The sequence below is a fragment of the Astyanax mexicanus genome, chromosome 4 (assembly GCF_023375975.1).
Source record: "Astyanax mexicanus isolate ESR-SI-001 chromosome 4, AstMex3_surface, whole genome shotgun sequence".
Lineage (NCBI taxonomy): Eukaryota > Metazoa > Chordata > Actinopteri > Characiformes > Acestrorhamphidae > Astyanax > Astyanax mexicanus.
This window is the reverse complement of record NC_064411.1, coordinates 45,842,587-45,865,959: the sequence shown is the minus strand read 5'-3', so window position 1 is coordinate 45,865,959 and position 23,373 is coordinate 45,842,587. Positions and strand designations below refer to the sequence as shown.

Sequence of the window (23,373 nt, the reverse complement as noted above, 5' to 3'; positions counted from 1 at the left end):
TGGAGCACTTTACTGAAGAAAGAAAGAAAAAAACAAACACACAACAATGCCAGCATTATGGATTTCACAACCAATAAAATTTATTCAATTATATATTACAATTATGTACATTATCATGTAACAAGTAAATATTAAAATAGACATATTTTTAGAACCATCGTTCAAAAGGCATTATGTTGTAAAAAATAGGTTTCGTTTTGCTGTGATCTCACATTAAACTGTAAAAGTAAGTTGTCTTTTTCTATTGAGAAGACACAACAATCTGGTTTTCTCGTAATGTGCGCAAGACACAACGGACAACATGTAGGAAGTGAGTGTTACTAAGAGACGACAAAAGGCAGGGAAGAAAGCAGAACCACTTACATAAACCTCACCACAGAACAGCTTTTCAGAAAAGAAGTACAAACCTGCAACGCATGCACAGCATTAAAATCACAAGTCAAAAAACACCTGCTGTGATGAATCTAGAAGGAAACGAGTAGAAGTAGAAGAAACGTAACAAAAAACAAAAACGGGAACATAATTCAAAAACACATGCTTAAAGAGTTAAGCAAACATCAACAACAGGGGACGCTCCAATATAAAACCAATAAAACTTTGGTCCATTAAACATTTGACAAAACAAAAAGTTTACAATCAAAATATCTATTATTTTAATTATGCTTCCTTTCTGTTCTTTTCTCTTTTTACAAGTTAAAAACAATAATTACATGACTATTTACAAATGCACAATCAGTATGTATAAAATAAGTTAAAAAATGAAGAGCACAATCTATACATCATGAACACTCACTGTAGAAACAAGTTGGATTGAGACCTCTTTTCCTATTGGAGGAGAAGAAGAAGGAAAACGTTCTTCTAATGTCCTCCTTTTGTTTTTGTTTTTTTTCCCCTCCTTCCATCTTTCTTTTTTTTTCCTCTCTTGTCTTTCTCACTACTACTACCACCACTCCTCTTCCTTCTTCCTCTGGTCATTAAGGGTGGCTACTGCCCTCTGCTGGCTGGATCTGCGTGGTGCAGGCCCTATTTGCCCTTTGGGTCTACATTTCCTGCAATGAAGACCTTCGGGGTTAAGTGCATTTAAGATTAGACCTGAACCCAGCAACTGTAAAGAGTTACAGATTTACAAACAGGACCTTTTTTGGACAGGATTCCTTATCTTAGAAGTGCATCTCGACCAGGTGACTGTGGTCAAACAAGCACTGGTCCACAGAAAAGCAATTGGACCATCAGGGACACTACAAACGGGCCTTGAACCCGGTGCGGTACAGCAGCGCAGCATGTACACGCTTATATTGATTTTTTTGGCAGAGACACTCTTGCCGACAGCAACTTACAAAAACAAAAAAACATACTGCAGATTGACGGATCTACAGACAGATGATTGTTCTTCCTATGTGTGTCATCCCTATTATTATTTATTTTTGTATAAGTGCTCAGAAGAGTCTGCTGTGAGGTGCGAGGCTGACCTCTACACCAGACTCAAACATGGCACACACCCTAACACACAAACACACACTCACTTACACACAGCCACACAGCAGTTCGGCCAAAACAAGTGCTTTGTGTTCCCCTGCTCCTCTCTAGTCCTGACCACAGAATTAATGGCTATGACTCGAAAACTAAGCCGTCCCAGTCTCTGTATCTTCTCCTTCTGAAACCGGGTCACTGCTGTTATATAGGGGTCAGGTCAAAGTCGTCGTTGACCTCTACGAGAGGGATGTAGAACTCTGGAATTTCGAAGATGCTGGTCGATTTGTAGGTGGCTGGATCCAGCTCCTGGAGCTTCAGCTGCCACTCCAATCGCTGTACCGCATTTAGAGCTGCCGCCTCGTGCTGCTGCCTCATCAATAAACACGTCTAGAAGAGAGACAGAGTGATAGCAGAGGAAAAGGACAAGAGCAGAGATGGTAAGAACAAAACACAAGATTCCCTCCTACACCTTTACACACCAAAAGTATTTTAAAACAAGGTTTTGGCTCATCGGTTTATGCTACAAAACATAACATAACACAAAAAGCTTCAATAGAATATTACTACATTTGTTTTACCTTTAACTTGTCAAACTTGTCATCAACATCCTGTAGCCATGACATGAACTGCCTTGCGTTGAAGCGATCCCTCACTGAGGTCTTCCCGTCCTCTCCCTGCCATGCAATACAATAAACACACAAGAAACAATGAAACAAACCTGATACAATTTAATAAATGTATCATCAATGGATTTAGCACAGTGAGATTGACAATGAATATCTGTTTTCCATTTTATAGAAAAGAACAGTTAGCACAAAAATACAAAAATACTTTTCAACTTCTTACATAAGTTACATAATAACAATGCATTTTCTATCAGACAAGTACACACAAAGTAAGTTACCTGTACATCCTGGGGCATGTTGTATACTTCTGCATCCAACAAGACCGTACAGGCACTGAAAGGGAGGGTCTGATTGGCTAATGTTCTCGCAGCACGATAATGGACACGCAAGACCTCCTGCTCGTTGGATACAATCAGCTTCTCCTGTTAAGTGGTGAGAAAGATGGTTTATTATTTAATTCTACCTGCATGAACAAGCTTGTTGGCTCCTTTTTTATAGGAAGGGCTGCTGTAAAGCCAGAGCCATGTGGCCCCTGCTATAATTATATCACGCCTCCAGGACTGATCACTGAACACTGATATCACTAAATCTTTATTATAATACCTGCTCAGTTGCACAGCATTGTGTCACATGTATAGGACAAATACAAATTTGAACTTTACTTTAGAAGGTGTATAGACTTTATTTAGATACTAAATTAAAAAAGGAAATATGCATAGGATAGCCACATACCCTCTCAATGCTGTGCTGCAAGCGTAGCTTCATCCGCACAACCTCTTGCTGTTTGAACATCTCTTTAAGAGGCTCAGGCAATGAGGGTGGTGGAGTTATCTAAGAGACAAAGCAATGAATTAACAAATTAATAACAATGATTAAGGACATCCTCACATCAAAAAATTACTAACCAAAAGTTTTAGGACATTTTCACAAGTACAAAACGTTTGCTCTGGTCGTAATTCCTATAGTTGTGTTGGTTTTCACACATGAAAAAATAAATAGCACACCAAAGTGTATCACAAGAAACCATGTGAGAACATTACTTTTTTGCTTTGGTTTGCCTTGACTGGGGCAGAAGCCAGAAAGTAAAGACAGGAAGAGTTGTGGACAAGATTCAACAGCAGAGCTTTAGCATGCATTTTTTCATAGCTGTAAATAGTAATTATCTGGCAACATACCAGTTTAAACTGGCTACAAAATCTGTTTAGCCCAAACCTGACAAGTATACCTCAGATTTTAGGTCTGATAATGGTCAGATTGTGTTTTTTCCACAAAGACCCAATCTAATTTCACCCCTTGCTCCTACCATTTAGCCTAGGGTAGAGTGTTTCAAAACGTGTTCTCCTTTCAAGAGGAAGAGTGATACTTGAAAACAAAAAGTAGGGGTACAAATGAGAAATGAGACTGGGCCAAACAAACCACTCCAGAGTTAATTGGTTACTAACCAAAGCCACATCAAGAACACCTGACCAAATGAAACAAACCAGGTACAAAAAGACAGGTGTAAAATATGCCCTAATTGTAGTATATCATGTCTGTAAAACCTTGTCAGTCTATAAGTAGAACTCACCGTTGGAATACAGAGCTTGCTCAGAGGGTTCCCATCAAGCAGGTAAGAGCCATTGAAGGTGACGTATTCATCGTAGTACTGCGGTGCTTGTGGAATGACGCTACACAGCACCTTCCTCTTCTCCTCAATCTTCTTGCGGATGTGCAGGAACTCGTAGTACGGGTTTGCCCTTTCCGTCTGGTACGGCTGGATTTCTTCAAGCTTTAGCGAGTCCACAATCGCTGCTAAAGACTGCTGGGTCTTCTCCTTGATCTGCTGGGCTGAAAGGTTGGCTTGAGCCGAAGGAGAAACTCTGGGCATCTTTCGTTTCCTAGGATGAGTCACTTGCATGTCAGCTTCATCCTCCAGAAGTCGTACTTTAGCCCTGGCCCCAGATGGATCGCTGTCTCGGTCTGCTATGGACAACGGCGAAGAGCTTCCAGAAGCTGACCCGCTCGGTGGTTCTGCCTGAGGATCACGCTGAACACCGCTACAGCTCTGACTGTGATCTCCTGGATCTGATGGAGGGTCTAGCTTTAACGGTTTCTCCTCAACGGCTGCAGGCTGCTCTGGCATCTCTACATCTGTATCTTGCTTAGCTTCTGGAAGAGATTGCGACTGGGACTGGGACAGAGACTGATCCTCAGTGGATGTTACATTTTCTACCTTTGTTTCGGTGACTACACTGTCTGAACTGCCCTCAGACACTTCCATTGGCTCTTCAACTGCTTGCTCTGGACTAGCACAGTGTGTGGACACATTTGTAGACAAAGGTACAGGTAAATTATGTTCATTTTTTTCCAACTGGGCATCAGCTGTGACTGTAGGTTCACTGGAAAGCCTTGATTTACAATCTTCTTGTGAATTCGAATCAGCTCTTTCGATAACCTCTTGGGAATCTTTGGCTGTTACACTGGCTGTGCCTAGTAGTGTTTTAGCAGACTCCTCAGAGTTGATTCTAGAGGAATTACTGAATGGAGCTGGGCTGCTTGTATCGGAATCTACTCTGGTAACTCCAGAAACATTCTCTACACTTCGCTCCTCAGGTTTGTTTTCAGGACCCAACGACAGGCTCTTTTCTTTTTGCTCTGATTTCAAATCTGTTTCAGTTCTTACTGAATGGTCAGTAGTGGGCTCTAAGGCAGCTTCCCATTGCAGGCTACTCGAATGCATAGTTGTCTTAGTGTTGAAGCAATTCTGTGGCTGTGCGGACACGGGTGCCGTAACTTGGGGCGTGGGGGCTGTCGAGGCATCTTTGTTTGAGACTTCAGTATCTTTGCTCTTGTCTGTTTCAGAATTGTCAAGTTGACTCTGTCCACTTTCCTCTGGCAAAGCATCTGTGGTGTTAGGTTTGCTTAACTCTGTAACTGTAGTGAGCAACAAACTAGTGGCTTGTGGTTGGTTTGTCTGCTGAACTGCGAGGTCCTTTGGATCTTGAGACTGAGATACACATTCAGGCTGACTGCTTAAAGTGTTACCTTCACCCTCAACACTGGCAGAACTTGCATCTTCAGGTACAGCACTAAGGATAGGTGTTGTTGAGTTTTGACTGCTCTGGCTCTCCTTAATATGCGCTGAACTGTCCTCCACTGGGTGGCCTTTACCATGCTCATCAGCTGAAAGTGGAAAGACAGCTAGTTTTTGCGATTCCTCAACTGGTCGGTCTGCTTCAACTGCAGCAGATTTAGCATCCTCATCAAGAATAGCTCTCAAATAAGGGGACGCATGTCTACTTGACAGTAGTGTTCGACTGCTGAGAGCTGGGTCAGGAAGACTGTTGGTATCTTTATCGTGAACAACCGGCGATCTGGAGGACTGAAGTACGAGGGAAGACTGCAAGAAAGGCGGCTGGGAATCGGACGCATCTAGATTGAGGTCGGAATCGTATTCAGTAGGCCTGGGCGTAAGCATGGTTGCCTGGCAGGAATCCTCAGAGCTGGCGACTGAGATCATGGACACAGATCTCGACATAATTCCAGATCTTTCAGTATCTGGTCTTGGAGATCGACTTAGGCTGTTTTCAACTAGTGTACCACTCTTTCCAAAACTTGAAAGACTCTTGGCGTCTAGTGAGAGCGTTCTTCCGCTGGTGGCATCTTTTAGGGTCTTCTCTCGACCGTAACCCTCAGGGGTCTCTGAGCTCTTGGAGCGCAACAGTTCCTTGTTTGTACACAGATCATTGGACGAAGAGGGTGTTTTAATTTTATCTTTGCTTTTCTGTTTCCCAGAGTCAGTCCCTGGTCGCTGTTTCAGTCGTTCTCGCTCCTTCTGCTTGATCTTTTCCAAGTGCTTCTTGTGCCACTGTTCAATCTCCTGGTCCTTGAGGCTAAGCATGCGTTCAAAGCTGGTCTGCATGAGGTCGTCGTTTACCAACCTCTTTTCTTTGGGTCGGGACTCCTTTTGCACAGTTGAGGCTTTGGATTTGAACCGATCAGACTCAGAATCAGTAGCCTTCGATTTACTAAGTTTGTTATCTCTGTTCTGCTGTGATCTGTCCTTATCCTTGTCTTTGTCCTTGTCTCTGTCCTTTTCTTTGTGACGGTCACGGTCGCGGTCCCGATCCCGGTGTCTATCCCGATCCCGGTCAGAGTCTCGCTCCCGGTCCCGCCTGTCCCGGTCTTTCTCAGGGGTTTTCATAACTTCCTCTTTTAACCTTGATGTTATTGTTTTATTGCTCTCAGATGCGTTGCTCTTTTTCTCTTCTAAAAGGAGCTTGAGATTAGAACTCGACGTGGATGACTGACTGCCTTCTTTTGATTTATCCTTTTTTCTCTTTTCAGAATCTCTATCTTTTTCTTTTACCCGATCAATTTTACTATGATCACAAATTTTCTCAGGAGCTTTTCCTTTCTTTTCAGAGTTTGCTTTGTCTTTCTCTTTGTCTCTGTGCTCACTAGAAGAATGGTCTTTCTCTGGCCGATCTTTGTCACTTCTTCTCTCAAGTTTATCCTTGGACTTTTTATCCTTGGTCTCCTCATGCTTCTTTATAACAGGCACAACTTTAAGTTTTTCACTCTCTTTGTGGCTCTTGTCACCAGGTGAATGGGAAGTATTTGTTAATTTTTCCCTTTCTTTCCATCGATCCGTGGAGTTGTGAAGGTCAGATTTTTCTGGAATGTGCTCAGATTTTATTTTCTTTTCTTTATCTGGGTGTTTTTTGTCAGATTTTTCAGGTTCTTTGTCCTTTGCCGGCGGCCGTTTTTCACTTTTCTCTTTAACACACTTCTCACTGCTTTCCACTTGATTTTGATCGACTAAGGCTCCACCAATAGGCTTGTCCTCTGCCTCTTCCTTTACGGCAGCACTGGGAAGGGAGTCTTCAGATTTCCGCACAAAGTTGAGACCTTCTCCTCGATCATCATCTTTGCCCCTTTCTTCTTTGCAGGTCACCTCTTTTTTCTCTTTTTTAATGACCTTGTCTTTATCTCGTTCCTCTTTTGGTTTTCTCTCTTTACTGCTGTTGCTGCATGAATGCTTGTCTTTTGCCATGTTCTTTTCTTCTTTAAACGGTGACGATTCAAGGGACTTCTGAGGTGAGCAGCTGCCAGGGGTCTCGCACTTCTCTTCTTCATTTTCGTCACTTTTGAAGAAGTTTTCTTTCCAAAATTCCCGATCAAACTCAAGGTTTCTGTGCCCATCTTTCCGTACTTCTTTCTGCCGGTGACGATTTCTATCTGCCTCATATTCCTTCCGGTACTTGTCCTTCTCCTTATGTTTCAGCTTATGCTTCTTCACAACCTTGCCGTCTTTGTCAACTTTTCTGAAGGCACCTTCAGAGCCGTCCGTATTGTTGCTTAGACTGGCATCTTTGAAAGGACTGGAGCTTCCGTCGTCTCCGTCCAAGTTGAGTTCCTTATGGTGATGTTTGCTTTTCTCCTTGTGCTTGCAGCCCTTACTACTGGAACTTTCTGTGCAATAGTCAGAATCTGTGTAGTGGTTGTATTTGACTCCATCGGATATGGGGCAGGACCCATCTACAATGGAGACGCAGGTTTTTGCATTTTCCTGTTTTAATGGAGTCGTCTGCTTGTCAGTTTGGCTATGATTCAGCTTTGGGGACTTTACTGCAGACAAGTGAAAGAGGTGAACTGAAGAATCATCCTTTGGGCTGAAGGACATTTTAAACGAGTCCTCCTCTCGAACGCTCTTGTCAGAGTTGTCGGATACCGTTGCTGAAGAAAAGAGAATAGATTTACTGTTCTCTTTTCCATCCTCTCGAACCTCCTGGTTCTCCTTGTTCTTGCTCTGGCTCTTGTTCTTCTTCTTATTCAATTTGCCCTTGTCTTTCTGCTCTGCTGATGTGAGGGTCGAGCTTTCTTTTTTTGTCCTACTCTCTGTTTTGTGAGTGTCATTACCAACCGATCTGGTCGGTGAGCATTTCCTCTCCGACAACGTCTCAGTTTCATCACCTGAACTGTCTGAGCTGCAGTAGAGTACTCTGGACGATTTTGACTTTTTCGACTTGCAAGATGCAGTTGTCTGTTCACTCTTGTTGGACTGTTTAGGTGTGTAATGATTTTGTTCCTTCTCCTCTTTTTCCCTTTGCCGCAGTTCTCGCCTCAGGATATGCCTGTCGTTTATGGCCTTGCTCAGGTCTTCCTCCTCATCCTCGTCTTTGAACTCATATTCATCCACGCCCGAAACAGAAGACGAGGCCTTCGCTGTGGTTGACTTGCCCTCAGAGTCCTTTTCAGTATCAGAGTACTCCATATTTTCATCTACACTGGAAGGGTTCACAGATGGAGGATCCTCAGAGTCTGCAACATGTAACAGAACAAAGGAAAAAAATCAGTGATCAAATACACTGCTTCTAAGTTTAAAGTCTAAAGATGATGGAGGACAACGATGCAATGCACCACTACATGAGCATCTGCAGGTAAGGCTTAGCCCCTCATGCTAACAACCTTATTTACAACACAAACTACTGTAAAAGCAAAGCTGGGTATTTTATCACTAATCTCAATCTTAACTGAATCAAAAATAAAAAAAATTGGCATTAAATTTGTGTAGCGAGCGTTCAGCATAAGAGATCTCTTTTTACCTGAAGAGCTGTCCTCTGGGTCAGATAGTGCAACCTCCCCCTTCAGTAACTGCTCCACCTCCTGAGAATCTGCAACATCCACCGGCCGCTCGCCTCTCTTGTTCGCCTGAAAAGCATTTCCTCCATGCCGCAACAGTAACTTCACAATCTGAAAAGAATAGAGACAATTGGAAAGCTGGTAAGGACTTAGTAAGCTAAAAATTACAGATGCACTAAATTTTTTTGGGCCGAAAACAAAACAAACAGAATTAAATATTTTATCAGAGGCTGAACACAGGCAGGTTTTCATTCATTTTGACATTTTCTTTACGTTTATTTATCTCAGCAGTGCTATTCCAGTCATAAATGTACCTCAGAATTGCTATTATAATCATACATGTAGCTCTGCAGTGCTTCTTGCTGCAGTTTAAAAAAATATCATATTGTTTGTTAAAGGAAAAAATGACATAGTACTTGAGATAACTTAAAATAAGGGTCACTACTTGAATGAACACAAAGTCTGTTTTTAATTTTCCACAGAATATTTTCAGTTGTCAAATATTCTGTGCATGTCTACTAAAAATAGCAAGAGGTCACTGTGTATGCAAAAACTGATTTTAATAATTTGTAAATCTTGTAATTCTGTCTAATAGAAGTGTTTCACTTTGTGACCCAGGAGTGCAGAGCCATTTAAACCTGGTCTGGAGTCCACAGCGTTCATGAACCATCTAAAGGAGGGTGAAGAAAAATGGGTCTCGGGTGACAGATTTTCTCAGAACCTTACATTTTCCTGCATGCTTTTCCCCTTTATATTGCACCGAGTTTCCTAACCCTTGCTCTGGTAACCCAAAAGCCTAGACCTGGGCACTGCATGCTTGTCATTTCAGCCATTCTGCACATGAGGAAGTTATTATTTGCCTGGATAAGTTGAGTAGACTAGATAAGCGTGGGGTCTTGAGGACCAAAAACTGTATAGCAAAAAAACTCACATCTTTGTGTCCACTGCTGGAGGCATCATGAAGAGGCGTGTCATCGTCCAATCCCTGTGTGTTCACTTCTGCTCCAGCGCCAATCAGGACTTTTGCTACGTCATAATAACCAAGGTTGCAGGCTTCATGTAGAGGCGTCCAACCTACAAAAACAAAGCCAACCATTTATAAGAACCATGGCAAACTGCAGTGTAGTTTTTGCACAATTGTTACAAACACATTTCACATAAACAGACTTACCTGCAAAATCTTTTACATTTACGTCTGCCCCGAGCTCAATGAGCTCCTTGACCTGCTTGACGTCGCCTCTGATGGCAGCCATGTGTAGAGGAGTTTCTCCTCGCTCGTTTCTCTTGTTCACCTTGTCTTTCTGTCTGGATGTGGAGCTGCTGGGGATCTTTTTCTGCACTGGTGGAGTCTGGGATGGGTGGCTTGGTGTGGAATCTAAGAGAACAACAAAGGGCTTTAAAGTTATGTTTAATGTTTTTAATTAATTTAATAGCAATAGACATTTTCTTAAAATTTTGCTGGTAAAGTGAAGTTAGAGTGTCACTGCAGCCACTGCAGAACACACGTTACATTTCTATTTTAAGACTAGACTAAGGGAACTTGGAAGGGCAAAGAAAAAGGGTAGCAGTGGTCAGGTGGCATCTTTAAGATGTTTGGGGATTTGCAAAAGGGAAGTACGGGAAGTTATAAAAAAAAAAAAAAAAAACGTAGAGTGGAAAATACCTAAAGATTCAAACATAAAAAGAAAAAAGAAAAAAATCAATATGCAGCATAAACTGTCAATAAAAGCAGAAGTCACATTAAAACAGGGCACATATTAACAAGGCTGGAGACTTAATTACTGTTATAACGTTAATATAAATTTTGATAGAAAATGTTTCAATAATGGTGATTTTGATGGTGAACTATCAAAAATGAGCTCAGAAATCACATCACCCAGAACCCACCTGACACCACACTGATCCAGCACCTACATGCATCATAACTGAGGACTAGAGAACCTCACAGACAGAGTATACTATAACATACTATATCATATAACTTTTATATACACTATAAGGGATAAAATCCAGCTGGAAAACAAAAATGAGAATGTTGTGCTGGTATGAGAGGATGAGACACAGCAGTGCTGCTGGAGTTTTTAAACACCTCATGTCACCACTGTTTTAAGAGTAGTCCACAAACACTGTCCTTCTCCCACTGATGAAGGACTAGAGGATGACTGACCAACACAAACTGTACAGAAACAGAAGAGTTTCAGTCTTTGAATTTACATCAGTATGGTGAAGCAGCTAGGTAGGTAGTGTCTAATAGAGTGTATACTGAATCGACATAGTGTTTAAAAACTGCAGCAGCACTGCTGGGTCTGATCCACTCCTGCCACCTTCCATGTCAGTCACTGCCACTGCAAAAAAATCATGTATCATGATATGATTTTTTTTATATCACGATAACTATATATATATATCATGATATACCACATTTAAGTATTTTTTTCAGTTATTCTTCGAAAAATATGACAAAATATTGTCATTGTTTACTTTTTCCAACTTTATTTCAAAGTGACATCAAACCCAACTTTCACAAATTTGGTGCAGCAATATATATGTATATTACTATGTATAGTACACTGCCAGGCCAAAAAAAAAAAAGTCAACACCAAAAAGATCACACAAGACAATATTTAGTTGAGCTTCCTTTAGCTTTTTGACTGAGGCACACATTCACTGTGGTATTGTTTCGTTAAGCTTCTGCAATGTCACAAGATTTATTTTAATCCAGTGTTGCATTAATTTTTCACCAAGATCTTGCAGCAGCATTGATGATGGTAGAGTCTGACCGCTGCACAAAGTTTTCTACAGCACATACCAAAGATTCTCAATGAGGTTAAGGTCTGGACTCTGTGGTGAACAATCCATGTGTGTAAATGATGATCTCATGCTCCCTGAATCACTCTTTCACAAATTCCAGCCCCATGAATCCTGACAATATCATCTTGGAATATGACCGTGTCATCAGGGAAGAACAAATCCATTGATGGAATAACCTGGTCTATATTCAGTATATTCAGGTCGTCAGCTGACCTCATTCTTTCAGCACATATTGTTGCTGAACCTAAACCTGCAGACCAACTGCAGCATCAACCCCACATCATTTACTTAAATCCAGATGTCAATGATTTTTGACCAGGTAGTAAATAATGCATCTTAACAAATATACAAATTATAATTTCGTTATAAAATCTTCTTTTTATCTTCTCTTTATATGGCAAAAAAATAACTTAGACTCAACTACTAAAATGTTTGGTCTTGACTTGGACACAATGTGTCTCAGATCTTGGTCTTGACTACAACTCTGCAATAGAAATCTTTTTGGCAACAACAGTGCATGATTATAATCACTGCACAGGCACATGCTTTTATACTGTTTATATCAATATCAGAATAACATTGGATCGATCAAAATCAGGAAATATAACACAATACAAAACACTAAATGTAATATCAGACAGCAGTATGCTCTCACCTGGGCTGTTGTCTCTTGCAGTCATCTGCATCAGAAGTGCCATCTGCTTGCGCTCAGACAGCGGGTAGCCGAACAAAATGTTCACAGGGGTGGACTTCTTACCCCCCGACTCCTTCTTTACCTTCTTTTTATCTGGACCATCTTTATCTGCATAGGGATAAGAAGATCACCAAAGATTTGATATGAGTATTGTTGTCCTTTTTTATTGCGGCACAATAGTATAGAATGACTAGAATGCAAAATTTATCAATGTATCTTCATTATAATATCCAGAAAGCAAGACAACTAGCAGCAAAAAATGAACAAAACAAACAAAAAAAATATGCTATGAGCCAGTCAAGATGCATGCATTGTCTGTTAGCTATTCCTGTCCCCCTAGGGGGGTTGTGTGTACTATTTAAAAGGCATGCGTATAAACTGGATGCAGCATATGTGCACATGTCTGGCAACCGTGAGCTACTGTGAGCTACATTATCTTTTGAGTAAAAAACAATATTATGGGAAAAATACAAGTGTTGCACCAATACCAGTACTGCATCAGTATTGGCATCGATACCGGCGCTTACACAGCACCGGTATCGGCAATAGAGAGCACCGATACCAAAACACCAATCAAGTAGTGCTGCAACTTATGAACATTTTAGTAGTCGATTAACCTGTCAATAATTTTTTCACTTATTCTTTAGTGGTCTGGGCAGACAGTCTACAGCACCCAGTACAGCAGCACAGTAGAGCATTAACTACTTAACATCAATTAGTCATCAATGTAATTTTGAGTTGATTAATGATTGCAGCCCTACTATTAAGTAGTTATGTGAGAGTTGGGATCGGTACTCTGTATCAGCAGATTCTTAAAAATCTGGCTTCTGTAGCTTATCTAAAGGGAAAGTAGTGTACCCCATATTCAGTAAAGGAAAAGTATCATCCCCCCAGTGAAGCTAACAGCTAGTGGAAAGAAAAGTCATGCGACAGGGGTTAGTATATTCATAGAAATTTCTCTCAACCAGCATTGTAATACACAAATAAAAACAGAATAACGTGAGATATATGCAGCTACGTCTAAGTCAGAGAGCGTGTTGGAGTTCATCTGAGGCTGACACACATATACTGTGCCCATGCTTGCTGTGTAAGCAGACTGTAAACTGGCATGAGGTTCCCCGCCGATGGTTTTGTTGCCCTTTCTGCGACACAGCAGGGCTACAGAGCGGCGGGTTCAGCAGAGGCAGTTACCTGCGTATATCCTGCAGGGAGGAAGTAATCTCTCTCCCCACATATCGCTCGACTGGCCGGGGTCAGAGTCATCTACAGTGCAGAAGCAGAGAGGCAAGGAGGAGGAGGAAGAGGAGGATAGGTGGAAAAAGGGGAAAGGGAACGGGAGAGGAGAGCATTGCGTTATACTCACTCACTCCCCCCCTTGCTCAAATAATAAGCAGAAAATACACTGGGCTTAGGCACAGCATAGGACGCAGAGGGCGCCATCCCTGAAATAAAATGTGGCAAGTCTGTATGGACCTAATCCTTTTTATCCCAAGGATTATTTTGGCTCCCTCTTCACTCCATACAGTACGAGAGATCCTAGGCAAGATCTATTTTTTCTTTTTTAAGGGTTAACAATAATAATAATAATAATAATAATAAAAAACATGGCTTTTAAAATATACAAAATACAAAAAGTTCCCATAAAAAAATATTTTTTTTTCACAGTCATTAGCTCCATTACCCTCATCTACTACCTTGCACATACTTCAGAACAATGGTACAACAGCCTTACAGTCTGCTATAAAGTAAATAAAGTATAATTTTAAAATATAATAATAAAGTGGCTCTTCTCCTTTGCTTTTCACATAAGAATCATATTTCCCTGCCCTTCACATGAACGTGGAGACGTAAGCTAAACTGTTATATAACTGTGGGGAAAAAAAAGAAATAAATAACACTGGTACAGCCTTTTCATCAAATAAGTTCCAAAGCTGTCCACAAGGAGTGCTGTTGAGGCACACAGATTCTGCTGGAATTGTCTGTTAACTGGAATACTGAACTGACCTGTGTCTGAGTCCCGTTCCTCATTCCGGGGCGGGCTGACAGTGAAGGATAGCTTGCGTTTCATGGAAGACTTGGGCTTCCCCTCCTTACCCACAAGCTCACTCCGATCCAGCTTCGGAGTTTTGGTGAACGGGGAGATTTTATCCTTACTCTGCAGGAAAGGAGAAAAAAAAAACCTTACTATTACTTACTCTTACTATTTAACCATATTATACACCTAATGCTGTTAAAGCTCTGATTTTTTTCTAAAGACAGTTAAAAGATAAAGCCAAGATTAAAATATTTCATACAATAGTTATAATTCAAATAAAATAATGCAGATGCATCACCTTCTTCCCAGCTGTCTTTTCCACCATGGCTCCATCTCGGTCGGTCCCCGGCTTGGCCATGGTGCAGCTTCTGACTAGCTGTGGCAGCTACGGCTCAACGGGTTCATCATGGGCCTGATAAAAAAAAAAAGAAAAGAAAAAAAGTTTAATTCATATTCAACACAGAACAGGCCCACATGACACACATTCATTCATTTAGCAGATTACTAACTTCAAGTATAGAGGATGTAAGTGTCAAAACTCTCCTTGTTGTGCACGCATCCTAAGAAAACTCAATTAGGTGTAGCATCTCTTAAATTTGCTTATAATATTATCTGAAAGTTTTGGTGGACGTATTGGCCAAAGTGATGTTTAATAGACCTCAAACTTAGAGGAGTGATGGCAGTCACATCTATTCAAACCGTTGCTAGAGCAGCATCACTGGACAGCTGAACACACTTAAAGGAGAACACTAACGGACAGTTTTATTATATCAGTTACGAGACACTTGTGCTGACCAGCACTGTGCTGAGTGATTTGGGGAGAGGGAGAGCAACTTATGTTAAAATATTGTAAGGCTAAAACAGAGATAACACTGCTTTGTTTTGCTATGCTATCAACACTGATATTACTGCCTTATTTGAAAAGGAAGTACACATACAGAAATGTGAATTAGTTTATTCTAGTGTGTTGCGGAGTAGAGCTGCAGCACTATCCAGATACTATAGTATCAAAATGCATGGCTATCATAGCATTGATTTTTTCTAATTACCAGTATTTGTAAGGGGTAAAAAGCAAGCGAACAAAGATGTACACCTCCTTTCACTTAGGCTGCCCCAGTCTCAACAACTGGCACCACACTCTCAACACACAGTGGTGAAAAGGCAGAAAGAACCTAACTCCCTAAATGAACACAGGGTTCACGAACACTGTCAACAACTATCAGCGAGTAATCAACCTGAGAAAAATAGTTTGCTTCATTGCGAACACACTCCAAGCCTGCTTAGGCAGGCTTTTAGCATTTCAAGAGATGCCGAATGCTCTTAGCGGCTGTTAGCATTGTGGCAAACCTGCTACTCTAGCCTCCATAGCACAGGGTCAGAATAGCCTACATACACGATACAGATATCATAGCAAACAACAAGACTTATTCTATCTAACAATAACTGTGCCCAAGAAATCCAGCTTAAAAAAAAGACGAAATCCCAGTTTAAATTGCCATCCACTGCCATCGTTGTCAAGGTGGGGGCAATTGTTGTTAAGGCTGCCTTACCTAAATACTGCATGATCGTTTCTGTGACTGCAATCATACCACGATAATCTCAAAACCATATGTTCAAATTATGAACTTTATTAAATTATACTTTTTGTTAAGCAGTGTAACCAGAGACATAATGCTAACTTTCCAAGAATAAGGTTAACATATGCCTTAATATGGGAACTCTGGAGATACGACAAACACAACTGCCAATATATTTATTTTCACTGCTATATTCACTGAAGAGAAATAGAAATAATTATGAAACATTTCTGAAGGGTTGCAAAGGCATTCAAATAAAATTATAATAGCCAAAATTCGTCCTGCTCAATTGGAATAAATAAATTTAACATCAAATATCTGTTAACCAAATGTTGGTCAATCTATACATCTGTCCAATGCCCATTTTTTTAAGCAATTATGTGAAGTTTATCATCATTTTGCCTCTAAGTTTGTGAACGAATAACAGTGGCTTCTGCTGACAAAACATGACTAAATCATAAAGTTTTTAAGTTAAATTGTAGTATAGTGTAATAGTATAATAACAGTGTAATTTACAATAACATTATTAAAAATGTATGGACAAACCCCTAATGATTTTGTCGTTCTTACTGTTGCTTACTCTGTGAAGAGGCCATTAAAGTGAACGTTTAAACTTTAACAATAACATAATATATAAAACATTTATTGATATTTAAAAAGTAACATGTAAGTGCACTTGTATGCTATTGTATTAATATCATATCAGGACCGTAAAATCTTAAATCTAAAAAAATCTATAATTTATCACAATTGGTTACTGTCAGTGGCCTACCTGTATATCTAAAAGGAGTTGTTGTTTTTTCATTTACTCAGTCATTTAAATAAAGGTCTGATACTATAACACATCGTATTTAATCAGTATCTTCTTATCTCAACAACCAACATCTTATCTCAAAAAAAAAAAAAAAAAAAAAAAAAAAAAAACTCACAAAAATGAGACAACTGCCTGTAATTAAAGACAGAGTTAAAGTAAAGTGAGTCAGAAAACAGCGTCTATGTAATGTGGAACAGAGAGGATGGGTAGGCTGACGTAAATCAGCTGAGATGTGGCCACACGCACACCTAAATATCGAGCACACAACATCCCTACAGATGTTTAGTTAAAGCACGCAGCCTTTGAAGATAAAATGAATGTGAGAAATATTTCCACGAAATTTAATACCCAACTACGCAAAGAAGGTTGAACGCTGAGTCACTCTCTCACACTGGAGACTGGGAGGAGGTGGGGGAAACAACATCACTAAGTCACCCAGTAGCCAATACCTCCGCGTGGGACAAACTTTTACAACTCACAGGTCACAGGATTTCCTGTTTGAAGAGAACCAGCCTTCACATTATATATCTGGGTCTATACAAACACAAAACACACTCGGAGGCTAAAATGCTAAAGACAACGGTCTGAGAATTCCCCAGAAAGCTACTTAAAGACAGCAGGGGTTTAACAATCAACCATACTTATTCAGCCCAGTTTTTTATATATCATTCCTGCTATTTTTTTTACATCATTAAATAAATGAAATAGCCTAAAATGTGCATTAGTGAATTGTTCGTCATAAAATGTAGCTACTATGCCACATGCGAGTAAAATTTGCACTAGGGTTGTGCCATATTGCATAGTACACAATAATATTCCAACATTTGAGAGTATCGTGAATTATATTATACCCTAAAATATTGTGCCATATCACCCACCCCTAATTATCACATCTGGGTACTACCTTTTTTTTTGCTGTTTTTGGCAATAAATATTTTTTACACTGTTCTCATTTGCAGTTATATAGCTACATAAGACACATAATATCTGTCTTTTGAAATTTAGAAATTTAGTGTTGTGTCATATCGCCAAGACTATCCTCATCACAAAAATACCATGAAATATTGTGATATTATTTTAGCGTCTTATCGCCCACCCCTAATTTGCACAGTGATTACCTAATTTCAGTAAACAAACAAAAGCTATGGGTAAGTTAGCTAGCTAGTTAGCACAGCTAATGTTACCATCCTGGCCCTGTAGAGCTTGTTTCTTTGGTGAAAAACAGACAATTTGTTAAGTCCATTTTTATGCTCTATTATGTAAAAGAATGAAAACAAAGCTCTCAGCATCACTTAGTATGAGGTATTAGTATGAGGTTAAAACCTACCTCACACTAAACTTGATAAGTGATGCTGAGAGCTTCGTTTTCGTTCTTTTACATAATAGAGCATAAAAATGGACTTAAACCTGCCATTTACTTTCTGCCTGCCAACACTGCTGAAAAAAATCCTAACATTAGAGATAGGCCTGGACAAGATTTCGATATCGGTATTTATCGCGATAAGAAATGTTTCAATAACGGTGATATCATTGTTGCGCTATATCGATAAGTATTATTTACACAATCAGCCTGCGTATCCAGGCTACGTCAGTGCGCAATGACGTAATCATGGGTCGGCTGAGCACCGCTCTGCATTGCATCTAAAATGTCCCGCGATGAAGCAAAACCAACCCTAACCAAGGGGATCTCGGCCGCGCTCCGCTCCGCACCTAAAATCTTCCGCAATGAAACGAAACCAACCGAAACCGACCTTAACCGAGCGGATCTCAGCCGCGCTCCGCTCCGCACCTACAATGTCCCGCGATGAAACGAAACCAACCGAAACCGAGCGGATCTCAGCCATGCTCCGCACCTAGAATCTCCCGCGATAAAGCAAAACCAACCTTAACCGAGCGGATCTCGGCCGCGCTCCGCACCTAGAATGTCTCGCAATAAAAAACGAAACCGGCCTTAACCGAGCGGATCTCGGCTGCGCTCCGCTCCGCACCTAGAATCTCCCGCGATGAAGCGAAACCGACCTTAACCGAGTGGATCTGGGCCGCGCTCCGCACCTAGAATCTCCCGCGATAATTCTCGGCTGCGCTCCGGTCCGGTCTGTTCCACCACTTCAAGCAGTTTCACTACACACAATATCTGAGACACTTTTGTAATTTATGTTGTATCCAAGTTATTTATAGTTGGTAGGTTTGTTTATTTGACGGGGAGATCATGTTCCCTTTATATATATGAAGGTTTCTTGCATTCTTTATCCTGGTTGAAGCACTTTTGTTTTGATCTGTTAAATATGTTTACAAAAGAATAAGAAGCTCTGCCTCTTTTGTAATGTAAAGTTATTTATATTGGTGATATGTATATAGGTTATAGGTTTGTGTTTGACAGAGATGTCATGTTTTTATTTTGCTACATGCCAATAAAAGTGAGCATTAATTTAATTTGAACAATTTTTATTTCTAAAGTTTGTGAGAGGAGGCTTTAAAAACATAAATTAAAATTTCAAACAGTAGTGTACATATTTCCATTGCAGTTTTTCTGAGGCCTTCAAAGTATTTATATCGATACCGAAATTATATCGTATCGACCGAAATTAAGGAAAATATCGTGATATAAATTTTGGCCATATCGTCCAGCACTAATTAGAGACAACATTGCAATAGAAATAAATTAGTCAGTCGTTGCTCAGTATAAATGATTTACTTTTCACTTTCAGTTGCCAGATCAGTCAGTGCATCCCTTGTAGCAGTAAAAGTTTTATATCATGAAAGAGTAAATATATCACACAAGCCATTTAAAGGGTCCAAAAATGAATCAAACCACTGGCTACGTGTTCTGGTTGTTAGCTGAGACACATTCAAAGTTAAGCAGGTGTCACACTGAGCTTCTGTCCATTATCATGAGCAAAAATTCTGTTTAATTCTATAGGATTTAACGCAAAAAGCAAATTTGAATTCAAATTTTCCAGACTTCAATTTTTGTGGAATAATTCACTCAACAATTGTGAATACAACCAACGATGTACATGTTCTGGCTGTGAAGACCAGCTCTGAAGACCCTAAACTTAGGAAATGCTAAAGTTAGCCACATCTAAACATAATCATTTCTCACCAAGCAGCTCTAAATAAACCACTGAAACAGAGAGAAACTAAACAGAGTCAGTGAGGAGACAGTGGCCCTGTCCATGTGTATCTGGACATTATTTTCCACCCTTCCCTTTTGTAATTGTACAAAATACCAAAAAATGCTTTCACAAATACGCTTACTCTATGTGTAGTGACAGTAACTCACAAAGAGAACCATCAAAACACAAAGAAGAAGTAAGAAACACAAATATTTAATTCCAAATTAGATTGAGACTCTGCTTACATGATACAACGAGGCTGGATGTAGAGTAAGGCAGAGTGAGGTAGAGATCCACAGTGAATAAACACACCAAACTATTTCTTAAACTGGGAAAAGTAATTTTCCGAAGGGTCCCAATTTAAGGGCACTACAAGAATCTACAAGCACATTTATGGTTTATAGTGATGGCGATGGTGATGTGTATGGTAGATCTCCAAAATTAATGGCACATAGAAAATACAAAAAACTATCAGTGATGACTGATTTATAAGAGCCTTTTAACGTAAAAGTTTCTAACGTTTTGGACGGTCACTGTTGCCTGTAACCACAAACCCAAATGTTACAGGCAGGACTGCTCATAACTTGATGACGGATCTACCTCCACTATATAAACAAACAAGGCTAGATGAGATTAGATGTAATCAAGACAAAAACACTGAAACAGAAACAAATACATAAAGTCATTTCTGCTCACGTAAGAAATAGAAACTGGATCTGTAACACAACATGCAGAAAAGCTTAAGAGGCTCAGCACTCTGGAGAGTAAATGACTGAAATAAGAATCAAGAAGACTTAAAACAGAAACAGAAAGCAGCACACATACACATACACAGACCTGGCACTGGAATGGAAACACAAATAGGCAGCTCTAGACGCAGCGCTGTGACCCCGGTCGGCTGTCTCTGCTGGGACAGGAGCTGCAGAACCACTGGCTGCTCCATATACTTTCCCACCGCTTAGAGCCAACAGTAACAGCCATCTAAATCCACATCTTTTCGCTCCATTCCAATTTCCAGCAACACAACCACTAGTGTGAGCAGCAGTGTGACCTCAAGCCCTGCTTCAAAAAATGACCCTTTTCTTGAAATACAATTTTCCGTTTCTGAAAACAGAATTTTACAGAGTGAAAACAGATATATGCTAAACCTTTCTCAAGCGATGCTACGTTTCATGTCAATATATGCATTACCTTTGTATTCAGGTTTTTCCATTTATTCCCAATATGTGAAAAGCTTTTAAGCAGTTACTTTGAGCTACTTAACAAATACTAATGTATTATATTTATTATTGTGTTTATGTTTATTTATTTATATATAGTGGCAAGGCATTGTATAGGTATGTTATGTTTTTTTTGCATAAAAGTAATAAGATCATCAAAGTCACGGGTATTGACAAAAATAAAAATGCCTAAACAAATTGAGCTTATTGGAGTTAGACTGTATAAAATACACTTAAACTGTGAGTCTGGCTATTGATGGCAAGCAACATGATCCTGGATTCAAACCAGCCATCCTTAAATCATAGTGGCAGTGCCCCAATTCAGTTACATTTTAAAAGATACTGTATACTATGTTAATCCAATACACTTTCTGTAGAATTCAGTAAAATTGTTGCAACATGAAACAAACAGAACAATATAAACACAGAGACTGGTCCACATCTCTCTAAGACAGAAAATAAATCTACAGTTAACCAAAGAGAACGAGACAAATCTGGCTCATGCTGATGACTATGTAGGACGTGACTACAATTACAGTAGTATCTGGGACTGACATTTCCTCAAATTACTCTACAAGAGCAGCTCATTGTATACTTTACAGGAACACACTCGCTAAACTGGGGTCACATAAAAAAATTGGACGACCATGCAGAAAAGCTGAGGGTATTTCTGATATGCTGGAAAAAAAAAGTCTGGAAAGCAAAATTAAAAGTACCTAGTGTGTGCACAGGTGGAGTACACAGGAACAAATATCATGAGTTGTAATATTAAGCTACTTACGTATACTAAGCTATTAATGCATATTATTTTAAAGAAAATGCATTGCTTGAAGAATCGTGATGAGGTATTTCTGTCTGATATTTGATTCAATAAAATCTTGGTAACGTTTTTTTAAGAAAAGGTGCATATATAGGGAAATCAGTATACTTAGTATACTTACAATATACTTAGTATAAATAGAGTTGTTCCAATAATAATAATAATAATAATTAAAAATATATATATTAAAAAACCTTAAGGGACAACTTTTTTTTACTGCATTCCCAAAGTATCAATTTGGGACATCCCGAAGGTCCACGTAAAACCTTTCCTTTATTTCTTAAAAATAACAGGCTGTTTGTCAGATGTTACCTCTAAGTCAGATGTCAAAAAGATTATTGGCAGGCAGAGTCTTACACTATACACAGAAATGTTTTGGGATGCCCCCTTAATGAATGCGTTTAGCTTCCTCACAAATTCGCACCCTCTGCTCACTGAGATGAGCACACCCACAGCTTTTCTAGTCCCTGTAGAAAAGCATTGGCAAGATAGTCTGACTCTTTGGAGCAGAAAACATGAACCTATTGGCACTGTGCATCCTACCAGGCGTGGGCTAGAGGGATATAAAGCCACCCTGTACTGACCTGCCACTGACCTGTAGAGCAGTGGAACTGTGTTCTCTGGAATTATGGTGGGTGCTTAGTGCTGTTTGTTCAGTATACCGGATAGAAAATTTAACCGGTATGTATTTTTCACATAACACCATACCATTAGAGGCGATGCAGAGCACTGTGTAGAACACCACCACAGAAGAAGCACACAGCTTGCTAGATAATCCTAGGCAGTTAGTATAACAAGCTACCATACTGCAGTGACTGGAGAATAGACAATAATATGGACTGCAAATGTTCCTCGTGTCCCAGACGAGCCCAGAATCGGTCCTGAGTGCAGACTCATTTATTTAGCAGATAAAACTATGGCCCTAATTAAATGTATTAATACTATAGCTATTATTTGCTAACTGTAGAGAGAAGGGAACTAACAGTACAGTAAGTCACAAACCTAAATAAAAGCCCACTAATGCAAAAAATAATAATAATAATAAAAAAAAAAATGAGATTAAATAAAATAAAAGTATGTGATATACAGTGAAACTGCCAGAATCTTGAAAATACAGTGATATGCATTTTTGGTCATAGCACCCAGCACTAAGGGTGCTCCATCCAATACCTTTGGGATGAGGTGGGGTGCTAATCTTAACACACCAAATCAGTAATAATTTTAATGCAATCAAATATATACAGCAGTGCTCCAAAAATCTTCCCAGGACAGATATATATATAGACTGAATGGACTGGGCACTGAATGGTATGTTTACCAATCTAGAAACACAGTCAGTAGTTTCATGTGAACAGACATTTTAGAGAAACCTCAAAAATTGGTCACAGCAGTGCTGATATGAACCAGATGTCCAAAGCGTTTATTGCCTCTAAAAGCTTTGGGACAGAAAGAGTTTCATAAAGTGTGACAAAGAGATCACTGATATACATACATTAAAACTTGTGGTTACACTTAGCTAATGTACGCTACAGAAATGCAACAGAAAGGACCTGTTACTCTGCA

General features: G+C 39.7%; 1 protein-coding gene across 2 annotated transcripts in view; it reads right to left on the bottom strand.

The window, feature by feature from the left end:
* Positions 1-55: 55 nt before the first annotated feature.
* ankrd12 (ankyrin repeat domain 12) overlaps positions 56-23,373 on the bottom strand; it is a 50,210-nt gene continuing 26,892 nt past the window's right edge. Inside the window, exons 2-13 of one of the 2 annotated variants that reach the window (XM_007258425.4) lie at positions 14,562-14,675; positions 14,233-14,383; positions 13,420-13,491; positions 12,190-12,336; positions 9,895-10,098; positions 9,655-9,797; positions 8,687-8,834; positions 3,667-8,402; positions 2,832-2,930; positions 2,378-2,521; positions 2,052-2,147; positions 56-1,860 (exon numbers count right to left, since the gene is read on the bottom strand). In XM_007258425.4, coding sequence (XP_007258487.3) covers positions 1,675-1,860; positions 2,052-2,147; positions 2,378-2,521; positions 2,832-2,930; positions 3,667-8,402; positions 8,687-8,834; positions 9,655-9,797; positions 9,895-10,098; positions 12,190-12,336; positions 13,420-13,491; positions 14,233-14,383; positions 14,562-14,621 — 6,186 coding nt within the window. In that variant the 5' untranslated portion in view covers positions 14,622-14,675 and the 3' untranslated portion in view covers positions 56-1,674. The remainder of the gene's footprint in view (positions 1,861-2,051; positions 2,148-2,377; positions 2,522-2,831; positions 2,931-3,666; positions 8,403-8,686; positions 8,835-9,654; positions 9,798-9,894; positions 10,099-12,189; positions 12,337-13,419; positions 13,492-14,232; positions 14,384-14,561; positions 14,676-23,373) is intronic. The other variant, XM_007258426.4, reaches the window with a different exon arrangement.